General features: G+C 25.9%; 2 protein-coding genes and 1 long non-coding RNA gene across 3 annotated transcripts; 1 reads left to right on the forward strand and 2 right to left on the reverse strand.

Moving 5' to 3' along the window:
* The first annotated feature begins 477 nt into the window (after positions 1-477).
* Positions 478-4,699, forward strand: LOC128958943 (kinesin-like protein KIF20A). The gene is made up of 6 exons (XM_054304909.1): positions 478-1,807; positions 1,927-2,073; positions 2,169-4,029; positions 4,121-4,291; positions 4,399-4,488; positions 4,652-4,699. Exons 1-6 carry the CDS (start codon positions 678-680, stop codon positions 4,697-4,699), a joined length of 3,447 nt encoding a protein of 1,148 aa, XP_054160884.1. The 5' UTR covers positions 478-677.
* Positions 4,700-5,208: 509 nt separating this feature from the next.
* LOC128957641 (general transcription factor IIF subunit 2-like) lies at positions 5,209-6,596 on the reverse strand. The gene is made up of 6 exons (XM_054303442.1): positions 6,573-6,596; positions 6,311-6,485; positions 6,059-6,228; positions 5,750-5,940; positions 5,534-5,677; positions 5,209-5,426 (listed from the first exon to the last, which is right to left on the reverse strand). The coding sequence occupies exons 2-6, from the start codon at positions 6,475-6,477 to the stop codon at positions 5,304-5,306; spliced, it is 795 nt and encodes a 264-aa protein (XP_054159417.1). The 5' UTR covers positions 6,478-6,485; positions 6,573-6,596; the 3' UTR covers positions 5,209-5,303.
* Positions 6,597-11,728: 5,132 nt separating this feature from the next.
* LOC128958590 (uncharacterized) lies at positions 11,729-13,051 on the reverse strand. Its single transcript, XR_008484557.1, has 3 exons — positions 12,987-13,051; positions 12,359-12,470; positions 11,729-11,891 (listed from the first exon to the last, which is right to left on the reverse strand). It is a non-coding gene; the product is annotated as an uncharacterized LOC128958590 (long non-coding RNA).
* Positions 13,052-22,886: the final 9,835 nt, after the last annotated feature.

Raw genomic sequence — 22,886 nt, forward strand, 5'->3', positions numbered from 1 at the left:
CTATTCGATTATATAAGAAACCAAAACAATAGTAGACGCATATCACAAACACATAGATTTATTATAGATTACACTTAATATATACATACAAATTTCAAATAGTGTGTATAATAACTATGTAACATATAGTCGCTTAACATTAAACATTAATATTGCGCGCATATATACATATAATATATATATATATAAACTGTCTCACTTTGTGCTAAACCAAAAAACAATAGCAGACGCACCACAAGTTACATAGATTATCATAGATTACACTTAATATATATACATACAATATAGCTTAGTGTGTATAATAACTATGCCGTGTAATAGACTCCGCCCCACCCCTTAAGCATTAGACTTTATAATATTGCGCTCATTTATATAATACTGTATAATCTTATATTGAAATTATTGTTATGGTTTTGAATATAATCTGAACATTTTATTTTGTTTGAAATCATAGACCAATCAAATCAATGTATAGTTTGAGTTCAAAATCAATTGAAACGTTTTGTTTGTTTGAAGTGAAGAAAAAAAAAATCCAATCATTCAGTCATTCATTTGATCTAATAGTTAGTATTCATGTGTTTACTGTCTGTCTGTTTGTTGTCTTCAGTAGTATAACCATTGAATTGTGTCCATCAAGTGTTGGGTTGTTTTCCTCTCTCTCTCTCTCTCTCAAGAATATGGATGAGTTGACACCGCAAGTGGATGTCAACGATCTATTGAATGGTACGAAATGTAATGCCGACGAAGTGACCAGAAATCTGTTCAAAGATCATAAGCCGTCGATTGTTTTCAGTGAAGATCAACAGCCGATGTCGATGACGAAGAATGAAACGCTGAAGACTTATCTGAGGATACGATCGGTTAGTGAATTTGGTGTCCATAAGCGCAACGAATACTATAAAGTGGTCGACAATTGTAAACTAGAAGTTTGTCCGCCGGCGGGCAGTAATGCCAGCAAATTTGGTGTCGAAACCGAACGAAAACGGTTTACATTTTCGCACGTTTTCGATGAAAGTGATAACCAAATGATTGTTTACGAGGCGTTTGCGTTGCCGATTGTCCAGCGATTTCTTGGCGGACAAAATAGTCTGCTGTTTGCCTACGGTATCACATCGAGTGGGAAATCCTATACAATGCGCGGATCGACAACCAATCCGGGAGTGATTCCCCGGGCATTGAACAGTATATTTGAAGTTATTGGCAATAAAATTGATAGACAAGTACCCAGTCTTAAGCCGCAAACGTTTGGCGAATGTCAGTGTCTAACGGAAACCGATCGACAAATGGAAGAACGTATTCGTCAGTTTGTCTTTGAAAATAGTGACAAAAGTTTTGAAGGATATATGAATTCGTTTCGGTCGCAGATATCGGTAATCAATAGTACATCAGCTACTAATGGTAGCAGTCATTCACAATCATCTTCGATGGTATGGAACGATGTCTTACATTCGACATTCAGAAACAATAGCTCAACAGGAATCAGGTGTTCGGTTTGGATTACATTCTACGAGATCTACAACGAAAACATCAAAGACTTGTTGGCCATTGATGTCGAAGACGAACGTAAACCGAAGATTATGCTCATTAGAGACAGGAATGAAAACTATTATATATCGGGTTTGCGTCAGATATGTGTCGGCAGTGCTGAAGAAGCGTACAAAGTCTTGCTTTTCGGTCAAAACAATTTACACATTTCATCGACTAATCTGAATAAGACATCCAGTCGTTCGCACTGTGCGTTCAGTATATCATTGATAACTAATTATCGTAATCCTATCGACCAGAAGATTGCTTTCAATCTGAATCAGTAAGTATTTGACAGATTTTTTTTGTTTTGTTTTTGATTTTTAAGTAATTATCTAACTATTGATAACTTTTTAATAACTATTGATAACTATTATCTAATTTTTTTTATTTATGATTTAGTCTATCGATTTGCGACTTAGCCGGCGCTGAACGAAGCAAAAAGGCCAACAATGCCGGCGATCGGATCCGCGAGGCCGGCAATATCAACGGTTCGCTGCTGTCACTGAGTCGGGTCATCAGCGGTATCCGACACAATCAAAAATATGAGTTAGTATTGTTGTTATTGTTTATATATTTTATTACATTAATTAATTAATTAATTGATTTGATTATCTTCACCACCAAAACAACAACAACAATAGAAACGATCCGTCTATGAAAAAACGTTTTGTCAACTTTCGCGACTCTAAACTGACAAAAGTCTTTCAGCCGTATCTGAGTGGTAGCGGAACCGCTGCAATGATTGCCAATTTGAATCCGTCGCCCGATCTGTTCGACGAAACACTGTTTGCACTGAAGTTTACTGGAGTTGCCTCACAGCTAGTGGTCACTCGCGAAGATGAACAAAACAAACTACAGGATTCACTTAAACGATTGACACAGATTTGGATGCAATCGTCGGAACAGTGGTCAAAGTTTGCACACTTGAGACCAACTAAGCCATCGATTTCGATGATTCAATCGATTAAAGAAGAAGATGAAGACGATGAGGACAGTGACGATGATCTCAATACAACCATTCAGGAGCTGACCCAAAGAGCTCAAGATATTAGTCAACTGAATCTGAATGCAGAAGAGATAGAAACTCTTCGATTGAAAGTCGAAGAACTAACTGATAAGCTAAGGACAGCTGAGATAAATAATATGGATTTTGAGATTGAAGTTCGGCGTCAAGTGGTTAACGATTATAACGATTTGATTACTGAAATGGAAGAAATTGCCGACGAAAAGGATAAATCCAAGAAACGATTGGAACAGATGATGACTCAGCGTTTGTTGAGTGCCGAAGAGTTACACAAAAAAGAAAGACTAGAACTCCAGAGCCGATTGACTGGAATGGAGACAAAATTATTTGAATTGAATGAAGAGATTTGCCGGCAAAAGGAAGAGAAAGATAAGGCACTGACAGAAGTGGAACTAATTAATCGAGTTTTGGCCGAAAAAGAGACGATTATCAAGAACTTGGAATCATTGCGTTCACAGCAACAACTCGAGTCGATTATCACCACCGATGACAACATAAACAATAACAACAACAACAATGAAAAGCACTTTAAAGATATGAATACATCTACTATGGATGTTGTTGTCGTTGAAACAACTGATTCATCCACTGCTGCACTAAACATATCGATGATAGACAAAGCCGTCGAAACATCGATAATCAAATCAAACGATTGCGAAACATCTGTGACCGATATGGAAGTGGAGTCAACAACAACAGGTGTCGTTGAAATGTCCGATAAGTCGACCAGTTTTTCTCAGATTAATTTCAGTTGCGATAAATCAGTTTCATGTGATACCCAATGTCCCGGTTGTGAGGTCATCAACAACAACAACACTGATATCATTGAAAAGTTAGATAAATGTGTGTCGACATCGCCATCAACAACAACAACTGATGTTTGCACTTCACCTAAACAACTGATGACCACTACTACTACTTCTACATCACCTAAAGTTTTGACGCCAATGATTACCACTTCAACATCTCCTAACAAGAATTTCGCTGATAATTATGTCAATAGATTAGAATATCAACAATTGATTGATAAGCTTTCATCAAATGATAATGAAATCGTCAGATTTAGACAGTTGTTGACCGAAAAAGAGATTATAATCGATATGAATCGTAAGATTACTTGCGAAAGGGATCAAACTATCAGCCAATTGAAAGAAGAGATGAGTCGACTGCAGGATAAGCTCCGAACTGCCGGTGACTATAACTTTGAAGCCCTATTCAAGAACAATGTTAAGCCGACATCGAAGTCGTTGTCTTCGAACAACTCATCATCAGTTGCCTCATCAACAACAACAATGTCGACCAAATTAGAGGATACGATGTCTAGTGTTGTTGACACTAATGGTGACATTACTACAACAACATCGACAACAACTGGTAAATCGAAAAAGTCGGCCAAATATTCCTCGAGAAAACCTAAACCAAACTTAAACACATCCATTGAGAAACGTTATCTGTCAGCGATGGACACATCAATGGATGTAAGTATTTACAGTATTTGTAATCAATCAATTGATTGTAATATTTATATATTTAAAAAAAACTTTAAAATCATTTTTCACGTCCACAAAGAAAACCATTGAAGCCGTCCAGTCATCTCAATCATCGCAGCGATCGGATACAGCTCACGATGAAGTCGGCGACGCTATCTTTTCGACGAAAAAAGTGGCAAAAAAGACAACCAAACGAAAACAACATCAAACCAATAGTTCGTCGACTGAAAACAATAGGACATCTCAAGAGGTAAGCCCCAGAAGACATGTTTTTCTTTATTATTATTTGTTTTGTTTTTTATATCTTAAATGTTGTCTTCATTTGTTTGATTATTTGTTTTTTTTTCTCTTAAATAGTGTTTAATAAGAGACACTATTGAGGGCTCGCGGCGGAAGAGACCGGCCCTCAAAAGCCTGTACTCGTCGCCCATCTCTCCCATACCTACCGTAAGTGTCTCTCACTATCTCTCTCTCTCTCTCTCTCTCTCTCTCTGTAATTGATTTCTCTTTTTGTATGTCAATCATAACACACACACGTAATAACTAATACTAATACAAAATATATTAATAAAAATTAATTAATTTTGTTTTTTCTCTCATCAAAAAACAGGCCGAACGGGTGACCAGATCCAGGGCTAAGAAATCTATAAAGTTTTAAATTGATATATATATATATATATATATATGAATATAAATTTTTGTATAATTTTATTATGATTTTTTATTATTATTATTATCAATATATACCGTAATTATTATTTTTGTTTTTTATTTGAGTTTAAGTTTTTTTTAAAATATTTTTTTTAATCTGCAAACAAACAAAAAAACATTTGTGTGAAACATATACAGTATATATATAAAAAATATTCATTTTGTTGTTGTAAATATAATGAATCATATTTTTTTACAAAAAAAAACAATAAAAATCATTAAATATTTTTTTTAATATGTTTTTATTCAAATTGTTTGTTTTATTTATAATTTTTTTTATGTTTGTGTGTGTGAAGTGCGCTAAGTATTTGACGAAAAATTTTTAAATTAATTTTTTTTATATATACCATATATACAGTAGTAATACCTTATAATATGAAAACTATATATAAAATGATAATATCATTGCATTTTGTTTAATCATTTAAAAAACAATATATAGTATACAAGTGTTTCGGTAAAAGTTTCGGTCAAAATAACTTATAATACAAATCTTTGTTTTTTTTCAAAAAAAAAATTAGTTTTTCAAACAAAACAACAAAAAAATTGTTTCAACTCTTCGACTGTTGGCTTTGATTATAATGTCTGTACTCTGGCTTTAATTCCCACATATTTTTGTGCGGATTCTTCGGATTGTAAACACACATCTCTTTTAGGATTTCTTTCAGATATGGCTTTTAGTTAGTTAAGAGAAAGAGAGAAAGAGAGACAACAACAACAAAAAAAACAATTAAAAGACAATAATTTAATCCACAAAAAAAACTAAACAAACAAAACATACAACTGGTTGTCGAGTAATCTTTTCCAAGTCTTTGATATTATAGTACTGGTGTTTCTCGAAAGCCCTGAACAATACATCCATAACTTTGTCTTTGTCTTCGCGTGACTTTTTGCCTTCGGCTTTCTTCTTCAGTTCGAACTCCACCTATGATATCGTGTGGGATAAAGAAGTCAAATCAAATCGGTTCCCAAAAAACAAACAAAACAATTCATTTACATCTGTCTTGTGCTGCGAGATGGGCTTGAAATTGGTAACCGCTTTCTCCAACTGTTTTACTGTACGGGTCGGCTGCGAGGCCTGTTTGATGGCACACATCTTCAGATTCATGTACCTGTCGTTACTTATTGGCCGGTATTCGCCTTTCTGGACAACATGTCCTTCGAGTGCCAATCCAACGGACGAGTCATCTGTTTAGTTATAGTTATCATTAGATCCACACATAAACAAAACAAATGGATTGTCAAACCATTTGCCCAATCAATCAATCAATCAATGAAATCAATTAAAAACCAAACACTTAAATACCATTGCTTTGCGAAAATACGGCCAAAGTTTGTCTTTGGATGTCTGATATGGAAAACTGATGTTCAATGGGAATGGCGGCCAACTCGAGAGCATCGGTTGATTTTGTATCAGTTGTTTTGGTCAACTCGACCGATAAATTGAATAGGATTTCCGGTTTGCCATTTGAACCTCTGGATCAGTTAAAATCAAAAAAACAAATTAAGTATCAATTGTTTGGATCAATCAATTGACAGACAGACACATCACACATACTTATTGATCTTCAGACGACCCAATTCGCTCATCGGCTGCGCTTTTTGCCACCGATTGTCCATATATTTCGGTACTTTTACTAACCATACGCCGCGGCTGGCATTAGTACAGTCCAGACCACTGCCCGCCGGACAGGAGTCGGCGGCGGCTGTCGCTGACGATGACATTGTTATCGCTGATGAAAATGATTTATTAGTCAGTGATTATGGTTTTGGACATCAAATCTTTGACAACAATTAATAACAAACTAATCGATACTTACTTTTAATTTATTTAAAAATTGAAAAAAAATAAATAAATTTAAAACTTAAATATCAATTAAAAAAATAAATATATTTTTTATATATTATTAATTCAATAACTAATTCAATAAAACAATTACTAAATATTTATTTATGTTTTTATTTAATTTATTTCAATTCAATTCAATTGAAATAATATGTAAATAAAAACGTTTTACTAAATAATAAACATTACAGTAGTTGTTAGTAGAGATGTTTGCATTGTTTTTATTGTGTGCAAAAATAATTGTATTATAGAGGTGTTTGTTTCTCTAAATAGTTATAGTTTAAAATTATCACAAACTTTTGAAATCTGAATTCTATATGTCCTTCCGTCTGTCTGTCTGTCCTTCCGTCTGTCTGTCTGTCTGTCTGTCTGTCTGTCTGTCTGTCTGTCTGTCTGTCTGTCCTTCCGTCTGTCTGTCTGTCTGTCTGTCTGTCCTTCCGTCTGTCTGTCTGTCCTTCCGTCTGTCTGTCTGTCTGTCTGTCTGTCTGTCCTTCCGTCTGTCTGTCTGTCTGTCTGTCTGTCCTTCCGTCTGTCTGTCTGTCTGTCTGTCTGTCCTTCCGTCTGTCTGTCTGTCTGTCTGTCTGTCTGTCCTTCCGCATTTGATTAAATTTTCAAATTTTGACATCAGATTTGGATTAAGCATCAAAAATAAGATATAGGGGATCAGAATTAAAATTTTGATATCTCTTCAGGAACATAGAGAAAATGGCGGCCAAAGTTTAAAAATTTTTTATCTAAAAATATAATTTAAATAAAGTATCAAAAACAAGCATAAGGAATTAGCATTAAAATTTTTATATCGTCGGGAACAGAAAATGACGGTCAAAATAAAAAAAAATTAAAAAAAAATATAAATAAAAATTTAAATAGCCTCAAAAATAAGATATAGTTATTTGTATAAAAAATTTAATATCTTTAAGAACGTATATAAAATGGCGGCCAAAGTAAAAAAATTTTAAAATTAATATTTAATTCTTGGATTGGAATTAAACATTAAAAATAAGTTATATGATATTAGCAAACAAGTTTTTATATCTTAAATAAGCTTGAGTTGATACTCTTTAAATTTAAGTTATATTTATAGTAAATATAATTTATTTTTGATATTTGATACTCTATGAATTGTTTGAGTTTATTTTTTATACTGAATCATTTGATACTCCATATTACTAAAGTTTATTCTGTGATACTGAGTGATTTGTTTCCCCACATGACTATAGTTGATTTTATTTTGTCATACTTAATCATTCGATTTTAATTTAATTTTTAATTTGGATTAGGAGTTCGTATGGAAATGCTTTCTAGCATTCTCAACTAGTTTATTATTATAAGTATGTATCTTTTAATTAGTATTTATATATTTTAAAAAAATATATATATTAAATTTCTATTAAATCTTATGATTTTTAATAGTATATAAATTTACCAAAAAAAAAACAATATAATTTATTATCAAATTTTATATAACACTACTAAATAAAATAAATATTGTTTAAACATTAAACAATAAAAAATTAAAAAATAATTTTAAATTTCTTAATTGATAATTAATAGTTGAAAATATTTACATTATACTATTGTATTACAAATTTAATTTTTAAAAAAATATTTGATTACTTTTTTCTATTTTTTTTTATAAATATTACAAAAATTAAATAATTAATTAAATAGAAAATAAAATAATGTAATTTTAAAAAGTTAACAAACATTGAAATTAATAATTTTATTTACCTATTAGTGTATTAAAGATTATATACATATTATTTTTATTTATCAAATTTATTTTTTAAAAATATTTTTCTAAAAGCATTATAATTTTTTATTGATTTGTTTTTTTTCAATAATTATTTAACTAAAGAGTGAAATATATTTTTAAAAAATAGTTTTAGATATTTAAATTTAAATATATTTGATTACAATTACGAATAATTATGACTAATAGTAATATTTATAAAAACATATTAAGAAAGTTTGTTAAACTAAAAATTTATAAACAAATAATTTTTATTTATATTTAAACAAATATTTAAAAAAATATCAATTAATATTATAATATGGAATTTTTCATAAACAATAAGTTGTTTTAATATTATTATTTTTATAAAATATACTATTAATACAGTATATAACTAATAAATATTCATAAATGTATTGATAATTAAGTGTAGTTAAACAAAAATATATGAGAAAATTTTTTTAACTAAAAAAATTATATAGAAAATTATTTTGTTATTTTTTCTGAAAAAAAATCAATTAATAGTAAAATATTTCAAAATCATAATCAATATTGTTTTATAATGTAAATTTATTAATTAATTTTTTTTAAACAGATCCTATAGATGTCAAAATCAAATGCGATTACACTTGTCTTATGCATAATAATGGCATTAATGCTAATATCGGCGATAGTTGTCATCATTTATCGCAAACATACAGTAATTACTGCACAAAATGCCAATCAAAATATGGACAACAATTTCGGACAAACTATTAGTGATAGAAATGCTGAGACATTTGATGACAACAATAACGACAACAACATCAGGTGTGGACCAAACAATTTGATTGAACTTCAGGTACGACAACAACAACAACAACAACATATGAATTGAAAGATCAAATCAATTAATATGAATAATAAAAAAAAGTTTGATATTTCCCATATAATACTTTATAAAAAAAAATTATTTTATAAAACTGTTAGATATTGTATTTGTTTAAAATATTTGAAATTAAAAAAAAAATAATAATCAAATTTATTGGTTATAAAATGTTTTTTTTTTTAATAAATTTTTGTTGTGTTTGTTAGTAAAATTACAATAAATTATCTATATTTTAATATTGGTTATTATTGCTGATTATGAATATACCTATAATATATATTTGAATAAAATTAATTATTATTATTATAGAATTAAATTTAATAATTGTTATTAAAATATATATATATAAAGTCACTTTCATAACCCCTTTAACTGGTTTTTTATTAATAACTCAAAAACTAATTTAGATATTTAAACCAAAATTTTATGAGAAACATGGATTTCTGGAACGTACAGTTTGATACTATAAATTTTAATAATTAATTGCACAGGTAGGCTAGCTCTGGGAGGTGTGATATCTCAGAAACTATAAAAGATATACAAAAATTAAAAAATGAATAATATACTAGGTCAAAAATAAATTTAGACGTGYTTCAGGATTTTTTGATAAAACTCATGGTTTATTCATAAATTACGTTTAAACATAAAATTGTGCAATATTCAAAATTGAATATTTCAATATTGTATTAATATAATAATATTTAATTAATCACAAAATATTCTATAATTAATTAATTATTTAAAACAAAAATATCAATTTTTTATACTATAAAATTTTTAGTAAAAAATAAAAAACAAATATTAGAAATAAATTTCAATGTAAATAAGATTATATTTAACGAATTTAATGAAATTAATATCTGGTATTAATTCTATGCCAAATGAATGCAACAAATAATTGCTAATACCAGTGGTCATACCAGATATAAATTTCATCAAATTAATTAAATGTTATCTTATTTACATTGAAATTTATTTCTAATATTTGTTTTTTATTTTTTACTAAAAATTTTATARTATAAAAAATTGATATTTTTATTTTAAATAATTAATTAATTATAGAATATTTTGTGATTAATTAAATATTATTATATTAATACAATATTGAAATATTCAATTTTGAATATTGCACAATTTTATGTTTAAACGTAATTTATGAATAAACCATGAGTTTTATCAAAAAATCCTGAAACACGTCTAAATTTATTTTTGACCTAGTATATTATTCATTTTTTAATTTTTGTATATCTTTTATAGTTTYTGAGATATCACACCTCCCAGAGCTAGCCTACCTGTGCAATTAATTATTAAAATTTATAGTATCAAACTGTACGTTCCAGAAATCCATGTTTCTCATAAAATTTTGGTTTAAATATCTAAATTAGTTTTTGAGTTATTAATAAAAAACCAGTTAAAGGGGTTATGAAAGTGACTTTATATATAATAAAAATATAATACATTTTTATAATTAATTTTTGTTTGTTGTTAAAACAATTTGTTGTAATTTATATAAAACAAAATTTGTAAATATTATAATATAAATAAATATATATATATATATATGTTATGGTAAACATATGTTTGTTTGAATTAATTTAATTATTTGATAGTATTGTTTAAAACAGTATTAACAATCCAATCAATAAATTTTGATATACGTATAAATAGCATTTGTGTAGTGGGATCGGGATTAAAACAATAACCGATCGGCGGGTTTACAGCTAAACTGCTACTCGCACCGATAAGTACGGCCCGATTCTGGCCATCAATACTATCGCTACTTAAAACATTTTGAACTAATGGTCCGCCAGAATCGCCCTAATTATTGTTATTATTATTAATTATTAACAAATATATATATCATATATATATATAATAAAATAGGGAAAATGTTTGCTATAATATATATATATATATATATTAAGCAAGGTTAAGCAAGGCTTTTAAATTTTAAGGGGGAGGGGAGGTGGTAGACTGGGGTGAAATTTACAAAAATTTTCGAAAAAATCTTGAGGGTAGATTTTTATTACATTTTTAAACAACAATTTTTTCAAAAATCCATAATCAAGTGAAGGGGGGGGGGGGGGTCAAGAGAAAATGCCCTCAAAATTCTTTAAATTCCCGAATATTCCCATGTAAATTTCATAAAGTTCCCGTATAAATTCCTAGGAAAATGGTGGTAAAATTTCTAAGATTTTAGCGGGGGGGGGGGGGGGGGGCGTTAATTTCTCCTCGTTTTTAAGCGACAATTTTTCCAATTTAGTCAAAAAGTCTGAGGGAGGGGGGGGGTAAAACCCTAAATTCTTGATCTTAGGGGGGGGGGGGGTGTATTTTGGCCTTACCTCCTTACTTAACCCTGATATAATATACAGTATATATATATATATATATATATATACCTTGCAAGTAGCCGTTCCACTATAAATCGGATATCTAAATGCTATGATCCGAGCGCCCCATATATCTGTACTATTGCTAAATGCTTTCATCAACTTTAACCAACCGGTTCTCAATGGTCCCGGATTACTGACTCCCCGATCAATGTAACCAAAACCAGCCACCAGTGCCAACTCGTCATCGATGTTAACAATGTTTTTCTCCGGCAAACAAATACCGTTTACCGTATAATACCCGGCCGTATGTGCGATCAGTATATGTGAATCCAATTTCAGTAATGCGATATCAAAATACTGTTTTATGTGATTAATTAATTTAAATACAGTATATATATATAATTTACTACAATACTAACTAACAAATAATAAATTTAATTATTTGTCTAATGTTTAATATAATATATATATATATATACATTAGGCAAAAATTTTTTTTTATATATATAGGCAATTTTAATTAAATAATTTAATTATATACAATATACATATATATATTATTTTTTTAGGATAGCCTGTATTAGTTTTGATTATTTTAATTTTTTTTTTAGTATTTAACACTATAAATCATTGGCCTTATTAAAGTATAGTAAATATTATAGTTACTGTAATTTATTATTTTTATAACACGCGGTATATAAATAAATATATACATTTTATAAAAATTTTAAATATGAGTATTGATTTTTTAAAAAATAAATAAAATGTAAAATTTTTTTTATTTATTAAGTGTTATAGTTATCTCTATATAATATTATATATACCTGTTTGAGATCATCCTTATAGCGATGATGTATAAACCATTGGTTTACACCATATGTATGACTATTATCATTGCTATCCTGAACTGTACGCACAGTTATTGTGTGATCGGAACTACAGTATATATATATATATATATATTAATTTACAAAAATTAATTTATTAAAATCTAATTCAATTAATAAAATTTATATAATATAAACACACACACACACACTAGTTTTAAAAATTATTTTTATATAATATATATATATATATATATATATAAACTAAACGCGCATAATATTACTAACAACAACAACAACAAAAACTTTAAAAAGATTAATATAATGTAATAAATAAGGCGTGGTTCACATATTACGTTCGCACTTGAGGGGAGGGGGGTTAGCCAAAGCAAACTTATGCGAACGAGGGGGAGGGAGGGGTATAGATTTTAAGAACGTTTGCATTTAGATAATATCTTATTTCTTGTGGTGGGGGGTTAGCGGTTAGGGATAAGCGAACGTAATTTTTTTAAATGACTACATGCGAACAATTGCGAACATAGGGGAGTGAGTGGGTCTAGATTTCGTAAAAAGTGCGAACGTAATATGTGAACGACGCCTTATTTTTTTGATAGCATTATCATACTTAACACAATGTGCAGCTGTTATAATCCAATTGGTGTTTAGTATAACTCCAGTACAATATACCCTATAAAATATTAAAACACAAATATATATATTTTTTAAATTTAAAAATAGTTTAGGCGTGGTTCACATATTACGTTCGCACTTGAGGGGAAGGGGGGTCGGCCAAAGCGAACTTTTGCGAACAATGAGGAGGGGTAGTAATCTTAAGAATGTTTGCATTTAGATTTGCATTTTTGTATTGGGGGTGGGGGTTAGCGGTTATGGAAATGTTAACGTAATTTTTTATAATAACTACATGGGAACAATTGCGTACATAGGGGGGTCTAGATTTGCGAACGTAATATTTGAACAACCCCTTATTTTATTTGATAATTAATTTATTTTAATAAACATAATAAATTAGTATAATATATATATATATATATATATATATGCAAACCATTCTAATGGAATAAATCCTAAAAAATTATATTTAGAATAAATATATACAATCCATGGCCACTCTCCCGGTTGAGCTAACCGTCCGTTTTGTACACTACTTGTAATCACATTTGATGACCACTTGAAACAGTTTTTTGTAGTCAACAGTGACTGCCGTCCGATACCACACGTGTCGAGCGTTACGTTCGGATAGTGTTTGATCTGTGAGTGAATGCAAACACTGAACGCAACCAATACTGATGACAACAATACTATTATTGAAGGAAAAAAAAATTATAATTTAAATAATTAAAAAATATTTCCAAAATAATCATTTTGTTTTAACTTTAAAAAGTTAAGTTTAATAATTAGTACAAACATAATGTTAACATTTCATTGAATTTTGTGTGATTTTTCAGTGATTTGATAAAAAAATACTATTTTATCTAATAATAAAATATTTGTGTGTTTTTTAATGTAATGTTATTAGATATTTATAAATAAATTAATAACTTATTATTATAGTCTGAATTATAATAATTAACTGTATATTAATTTTACTTAAACATTAAATATCAAATTTTAACATATATAGAGAAAAAAAATTTATTATTAAATTTCTATTAAATTTTTTGATTTTTTTAATAGTATATTAATTTACAAAATATAATACAATTTTTAAAAAAATATATCAAATTTTATATAACACTATTAAATGCTAAAATAAAAAATATTATTCCATTTTTTTGTGTGCAAATTATTTGTAAATTATTAATAAATAATATTTTTTAATTAGTTAACTAAGAGTAATGTAACTTAATATTTAACATATTATTTAATATGTTTTTTTATATCAATAGTATATCACTTATTTTTTTATTAAATAATAGTGTTTTGATACAAAATTTTCTACAATTTTATTTTTTTTTATAAAAAACGTATTATTAATGAAAATCTAATTTATTGTTAATTACTGTAATAAAAATTTTAACTGAAAAATCTTTTAAATATTTTATATTATAATTTAATTCAAGTTTTATTAATATGTAAGTTAACATTATATATATATAAATAATAACTATTACTAGAGTATTAAATATTATTGTATTTTATGATCATTAAAAATATATAAATTACAAAATTATTAATTTTTTTTATTAAAATAAAATTCAAAAAATATTGAATTAATTTTTATAAAATGTAGTAAATTTAATAAATTATAATAATTATTATTACTAATTTACTAATTTAATTGTTTAATAAGCTAAATCAATTTAAGTAAGTTTTTTTAATATATTAAAAATATAGTAAAATAACCCATTTTTTCATCAAATAATTACTTTAATTAAATATTTACTTATTAAAAAAATTAAACAAATTTTATGGTTTAAATTAAATTTTTTTATTATTATTAATATATTTAACATAAAAATGATTGTCGATATTTTTTATATAATTATAAGTTATAGTATATATAAAATTTACAATACATAACAATACAGCGATAGGTGTCTAATAATAATGAGTTAATACTAATAATAATAATAAAAATATTAATTATTAAACAAAAACATATAAATTAATTAATGATATTTTTATAAAAAGTTTGACACATAATAATCATATATATATATAACAATTAAAACAACAATAACAACATAAAACAACAACAAATAAATTAAAAAATTATTAATAAAATATAAAACAATGACTGGAATTTGAAATTTATAAAAAAAACAGAGACATAGAGATAGTTTGAATAATTAATTAATTAATTAATTAATAATTATTTTTTTAAACACATTAACAACAGGAACATTACAGTAACAAAAAAAAATTTAATTAATTAATTAAATTAATTAAATTTCAAACAAAAAGAGTGTTTACACTAACAACAACAAAATATGTGATTTGAGACACATTTTTGTCTTATAAATGTAAAAACTTTTTGTTTGTTTGTTTGTTATTATGAGAGAGGATAGTGTTTAGTAGACACTATACATACACACATAGTATATATATATATGATTATGAATTATATATATATATATATATATATATATATATATATATATATTTATAGATAGTTAAAAAGATAGAGAAACTGGTTTTTCTTTAAAAAAATAGTAGTAAAAGTTATTTATATATATTTATATACAGTATATAACAGAAAATATATGTTTTAGTTTTCTCTCCGATGATTATTAGGGAAATAGGAAGAGTAGGATAGATATAGAGAGAGAGGGATAACCATGTAGTTTGAGGAGGGGATAGACCATCCTATATAGCGCACAGGTAGGTCAGTGAGTAATTTCCGGGTGAAAAATAATAATAAAATCCACTTATTATTATAGAGAGAGAGAGAGAGACAGACAGACAGACAGACAGTGAGATAATCCTATAATTATATATAAATTTATATATAAATTGTTTGCCTATCCTTAGAGAGAGAGAGAGAGAGAGAGAGAGAGAAAGAAAGAGAGAAAGTAGCGAAAAGAGATTGAATAACAAAACTTATAGTATTGAAGAAATAATTTTTTAAAAAAAAGTTGTATTACTATTAAAAATAAATATATAAATAAACAGATAATTATAGATTTATATATAAATTTATAAATTAAGATATTTATAATTATTATTAATATTAATAATAAAAACTTTTTTTTTAACTGGTTTTTTAACTTTTAAATACTAATCCAACTATTTTTGTTGGAAATTATGTCATTCAATGAGGTTTCAGTACTTTAACTCTAACTTTATATATATATCTCTATAAAAGATTGGCATTTGAAGTGATAGAGAGAGAAAAAAAACAAAACAAAAAGTTTTATATATATCTAAATATAATATTTTTTAAAAAACTTATTGACATTTCTGTTACATTCATAAAAAAAACAATAACAACAAAAAAAATTCATTAAAAAATAAATAACTCCTAATAATACTAATACTAATAATAATAGTTAGTTAGTTAACCAGTGATTACTATATAAATATATATATATATGATTACCTAATGAATAGTGAAATGATTTGTGTTGGACAGAGACATATAGATAGAGATGGTTGGGTGCGGGAGGGGTAGTGTGTGTGTGTGTGTGTGTTTGGAGGAAAGGGATCAATGGAATAGTTGGTCAAATTAAATATTAGTTAAAAAAATTATTTAGTAGTAGACCTGACTTATTGGGGGGTAAACAATACACCACAAAAAAAACATAACATAACAAACATAAAAACACGGACGTAGAGAGTGAATGAGTGAGAGGGAGGGTAGTGATTGAGAACGGGAGGCTTGAAAATGGCACACATGTTTTACTAAAAAAAAATTGGCACTTCAAAAAAATATAGAGGGGGGGGGTGAAGGGTGTATATATTTTTTCAAAGGCCAATGTATCGCTGCTGCTTAGGTAGCGCACAGTTTTGGTTTAGTATCCGCCACCGTATCCGCCGCCGCCGCCACTACTGTATCCGCCGCCTCCGTACGAGTCGCCGCCGCCGTACGAGTCATAGCTGGCTTCCGGATAGCTTTCCTTGTAGTAGACTTGTTGTTTGGATGTGATAACCCTTTTTAATATTTAAAATAATAAATGATACCATATTTTTTAATCAGTTAATCCACTTATAGATATATGATATGATATGACACCAAAAAAAAATGGTATATATTTTTAAAAACAATAAAATACTTACGGAATGGGAATCGGAAGCGGAAGTGGCAGAGGAATGAGGATCTTCTTCTTGGATTTGGCTAAGAAGGCCAATGCGGCCAACTTTTTCAATTTTTTCAACTTTTTCTTCGAGGCATCGGTAGACTGGGGGGTCAGGGCTACCAGTATCAGGGCTATGGCCGCAACACAGATGAATAATGTGGTCGCACGCATCTAATAATAATAATAACAACAACAATAAGATAATTTATGAGGACATGGATATAGTGGGGGGGGGTATGGATGTGGACAGGTAGGAAACGGTAGGTATATGTATATATCAACAACAAAAATCGTTTAATATATACAGTAATATAACAATTAATTAACAAAACATTTACATTGAATTTGTATTGAGTGGTTGATAGTGATAGTAGTTTCCAACAAATAATTTCACAAAAACTTTTTTAATTTAAAAAAAAACTTTTACTTAAATAAAAACTTAAAAGTTTTTTAAACTTTTATAAAGTGAAAACTGTTTAAATGATTATATTATTTGAAACATTTTCCAATGTTTTTATATGAAACTTGAAGTCAATTTTTTCTTCCCAAATGGGATTAACTTTTCTCAATGGGATTCTGCTCTCTCTCTCTCTCTCTCTCTCTCTCTCTCTCTCTCTTTGCTAAAATATGGGCACTTTTTTCTCTAGAAGGGGGGTGGGTGAGGGGGGAACTAATAAATTTTTTTTGGTTAATGTATATATAAGTTTTTAATTTTAGAAAGTTGATAGTTGTTGGGTATATATAAAAAAAAGTGGAAATCGCCATAAGCTATATGTTTAGTATGTTTAGTATGTGTAGTGTAATAGCTTATGTATGTATGGATGCGGCATATCATACATACAACCAGTACTTCATGTCAGTTAACATATATTATATATATATATAAGTTATAATAATAATAATAATGATAGCGATCCGGAAATTGGGTCAAACACTAAAATATAATATTAGCCCAAACATAGAGAGAAATTTATTTTTTTTTTGTTAATATAGTTAACAAACTGTTTAGAAGAGAGAGAGAGAGAGAGAGAGAGAGAGAGAGAGAGAGAGAGAGAGAGAGAGGAGAGAGAGAGAGAGAGAGTAGCTCCGGTAGTCCCCCGAGGCGTCCACTCACTCTCAGGTCGCCTTAAATAAACGCTTTTTACTATTAATTTTCCGCAATTCATACCAATCTCTCTCTCTCTCTCTCTCTCTCTCTCTCTCTCTCTCTCTCTCTCTCTCTCTCTCTCTCTCTCTCTCTCTCTCTCTCTCTCTCTCTCTCTCTCTCTCTCTCTCTCTCTCTCTCTCTCTCTCTCTCTCTCTATCTCAAACCAAACCATACTCTAGTAATTGATATACATATATATACGTATAAAATATATATATATATATGTATATATTATAGTGAAAATTAAATATATTGTGACATTTATTATATTTAGACTTCAATACCAGAAGTGGATCACTAAATTAATTTTTTTTAAATTTTATTTTAAATCACTGATAATAGCCTTATATATGCTTTTAAATATATATATATATATAATAAATACCAAATATTAATATATATATTAATAAAGACAAAAAAAAATTTACACACATTTTTCTATTAGTATTAGTTATTAGTAAAACCCTAAACAACATTACATATAGTTGCCAATCAATTAATGTGTTTTTAAAAAAAAAAATAAATAAAAATTTTACTTTTACTTTGCTTATTAGTTACTTAACAAACATTAATCTTATCTAATAATTTTATTTAATGCCCAACACATTTTGTATATATTATTTATTTTTTATTAGTTATTTATTTTTACGTTAAAATAAATTGAAAGTAACATTATTTTACTTTAATATTTTATTTTTATTTATTTTTGATAGTTAGTTTTTAGTGATTAACTTTTATTGTTGATTATTATTATTTTAATAATAATAATTATTATTATTTATAATTAAATCAATTATAATTTTTCGAAAATTCTAATTTTATAATATAGATTAATTTTTTACGCAAATATATATATAAATATAATTTTTTTTTGTTGAAAAAAATATAAATTAATTAAGTAAAATATTTTTTTAAAAATATATATAAATATAATATTATTTTATTAATATATAAAATAGCTTTAAACAATAATTTCATGCTTAAAATAATAATAATAATAATAATATTGTTATTAAACATTGTGTGTATACAATGAATTTAAATTGAAACCTAATTTATAAATATAGTCAACTAATCAAATAATTTTATTATTATTTTTTTGTAAATGATTATAAAATGATTATATAAATTAATATATATTTAAATATTAAATTTTGTTGTTCATCGTTGAGTTGAATTTATATATATATATTAGTATAATATATAAAAAACAAGAAATCTTCAAAATTAAAAAAAATTAAATAAATCTATGTTTTACTTCAAGCACATTGAAATTACTGTAAAATTTATTTAGAAATTTATTTAAATATTTATATATATATATATAACTTATTTATATATATATATATAAACTTATATACGGTATTATATAAATATGAAAAATCAATTTAACACAAATATAAATATAAAACTAATATTATATTTTTAAAATAAATAAATATTATTTAAACTGGAATCCCGTTTATCCAGAAGTTTACTTAAAAATTTATTTAGTATTTAATTGATTTCAATCTTTTATTTTTTAATTTTTTTTTTAAATACAGTATTAAATAAAAATATTTTAAACTTTTCATTCAATAAGAGAGATATTTTTAGTCGCTTATTATTATTATTATTATTAAAAAATGTTGTTTCAATTAATGTTTTAATTTTAAAGAGAGAGAGAGAGAGAGAGAGAGAGAGAGAGAGAGAGATTTATCGCATTTTTTTATTTTACAAAAAATATATATTTAAGCTAAGCTTACAAACTTATTAATACTAAATATATATATATACAGTATATATAATTATTTCAACAACAAAAAATAAATTAAAATCAATTGTTATTGACAGCCAAACAAAAAAAACAAATCAAATATACAGTATATAAATATTACATTTCTAGTTATTAATAATTTTTTTTATTTAGTTAGCGATAACCAAAATAAAATTAACTAAAACTAAATTTTTTAATAAAACGCAAATATTTGATAAACGTTTCAATCAATCAATAAATAAAATATATCTAATATAAAAAATTGATAATAATTGAAAGCGACAACAAAAGTGCTATTTTTTATTATTATTAAAACTAATTGTTTTTTTTAATGTAATTAGTTGAGAAAATTTACAAAAATTAAAATCTATTTGCATTTTGTTTGTTTAGTAAATCAAAAAAAAAAATCAAATACCAGTGAAAATTACAGGACAGGTAGTTATTTATTTATATGTGAACATAACTACTACTAATACCATTGATGTATAGATGTCTGATCCAATTATATGATGCAAAATATGATACTCTCTCTCTCTCTCTCTCTCTCTCTTTCTCTCTCTTTCTCTCTCTCTCTCTCATACTCTCTCTCTCTCTCTCTCAGCAACCGATAGAGTATGTCAGGTGAATGACCAAACATTACCACTACCTATACCTATACTATTTGGAAAATATTTTTTTATCAAAAAAAAATATTTTTATATTTAATAAAAATTTTTCATATATATATAATTTTCTAATATAAATTATATATATATATATTTATATGATACATAAAAAACATAAAAAATATTGTTGAAAATGTTATTTTGTTGTTTATATGCTAAATAATTGCATATATATATACAAAATAAATAATATAATTACAGGTATACTATATTTTTTATGTTGTTGTTGTTGACCATTATATTCAATATTATAATATATATGTATATATTGTAGATGTTATCAATACACAAAAATAGTATTATTATTTTTTATTACTATTATTATATTATTAGTACTATTATTATTATACATAAATTCCTCTATTTATTTGTTTGTTTGTTTGTTATATATTTTTTTTTGTTAAAAATGTAAACATTATATAAATTTTTATTACAATAATTATTATCCATCCAATGTAGGGCTACTGTATATATATATATATATATATATATATATACTGTATATATGTGACAATATAATTGTAATTTTTTTTTGATTTTGTAAATTCCTCCAGGAAAATTCCTATGGAGGGGGGAATTTAGGACACAAAAATTATCTAGCTAAAAATAAACACACAATATAGCTTATGTTAGTTTGGTAATTTTTTTTATTTAGATTTATTAATATTTTTTATAATTAATTTAGATATAAATTAAATTATTATTATTATTATTATTAAAAAAATACTTATATATTATATATTTATTAGTAATATCCAGTTTATACCGGTATTCATTGTATGTCTATATACTAGAAAGTAATATATATATATATTTATTTAATATATTACATTAAATATATACAATATTTAATATAATAAAGTGAAATTGAATTATTGACCAAAAAAATTGTATTTTCATTATCAACAAATTTTTTATAAAGTTTAGTAATACAACAAAAAATTATTACACTTTGAATAATAATTTACATATATATATATATATGATAACATCTATTATTATTAATTAATTAATTAATTTAGAAATTAATAATATTACTTATATGTTAATTTGATATAACTAACTATAGTTATTATAAAAACAATTCAAACACATAATAATAATAGTCATCAATTTAAAAATAAAAACTATTAGTAGAAGCCATACCCCTATATAATGTATATTAATATTATAATTTAACATACAATATATACTATATATTAATATTATCATTATAACAATAATAAAATTATAGTTACACACACACACACAAACATAAGCATTTTAAAATATTTGCATTGACCCCATAACATATAAATGTTATTTAAAAAATTATTATTAAAACAATTCATAGCCATATATATATATATACTGTATATAATATATAAATTATATACACAATATATAAAGTATATATTTATACAAAATGCTAATACATATTAGCACATTATTAGATAGCTTTTAAAATAAACTCTAAAATAATAGTATTGTAATAATATAGGTAATAATAATAATAATAATAACGATGATGAATATAAATGCCCATTTATTTAATTTAATTATACACTACAATGTTATACTATATACAGTACAATGTTATATAATAAAAATGATAATTTTTTTATTGTATTTTAAAAAAAAATATATAAAGCGCAAACTTATTGGACATATAAAAACTAGATTATATACATATATTTTTAATACAGTCTATATATATCCCAATTATTATAGATAATAATAATAATAATGAAACAAAACAAAAAACAAAACAAAAAAAACTAAAAATTAAAGCGAAAGTGTATTTTACATAATATTTTTTTTTTCGTAATAAATTTGTGTTGAAAATAAAAAACTATAAATATTTAGAACACTATCACTAATGGGCTTATTATAAGATAGAGAGAGAGAAAAAAATGTGATTTTTTAAAAAATAAAATAAAAACTAATATTATATTTAAGTCCTCTATACTACTACTACTACTACTACTACTACTACTACTACAGGTATGCAAAGTTATATACCTGTATTTACTTATATAACATATATATACAGTATAAGTGATATATACTGTATATGTGTGTTAGAAACAGTATAAATATGTTTTTTTATATATAACTTATATATATATAAAACAAGTAGTGTATAATCACTTACAAATGTGTACCCATTTATGGTGGGGACCTATCTATCGATAGTTTAGTGGAGGAATTGTATCACTAA

Source organism: Oppia nitens, unplaced genomic scaffold (assembly GCF_028296485.1).
Source record: "Oppia nitens isolate AA-2021 unplaced genomic scaffold, nextdenovo-longstitch-racon4-pilon3 scaffold3_pilon_pilon_pilon, whole genome shotgun sequence".
NCBI lineage: Eukaryota > Metazoa > Arthropoda > Arachnida > Sarcoptiformes > Oppiidae > Oppia > Oppia nitens.

Excerpts from the sequence above, each read along its gene's own strand:
- LOC128958943 (XM_054304909.1), top strand. The coding sequence starts at position 678 with ATGGATGAGTTGACACCGCAAGTGGATGTCAACGATCTATTGAATGGT. Across the intron at positions 2,074-2,168 it reads CGACACAATCAAAAATATGA|AAACGATCCGTCTATGAAAA; the intron begins GTTAGTATTGTT and ends CAACAACAATAG. Across the intron at positions 4,489-4,651 it reads CCATCTCTCCCATACCTACC|GCCGAACGGGTGACCAGATC; the intron begins GTAAGTGTCTCT and ends ATCAAAAAACAG.
- LOC128957641 (XM_054303442.1), bottom strand. The coding sequence starts at position 6,477 with ATGTCATCGTCAGCGACAGCCGCCGCCGACTCCTGTCCGGCGGGCAGT. Across the intron at positions 5,678-5,749 it reads TCTCGCAGCACAAGACAGAT|GTGGAGTTCGAACTGAAGAA; the intron begins GTAAATGAATTG and ends ACGATATCATAG. Across the intron at positions 5,427-5,533 it reads AGATTACTCGACAACCAGTT|CCATATCTGAAAGAAATCCT; the intron begins GTATGTTTTGTT and ends ACTAACTAAAAG.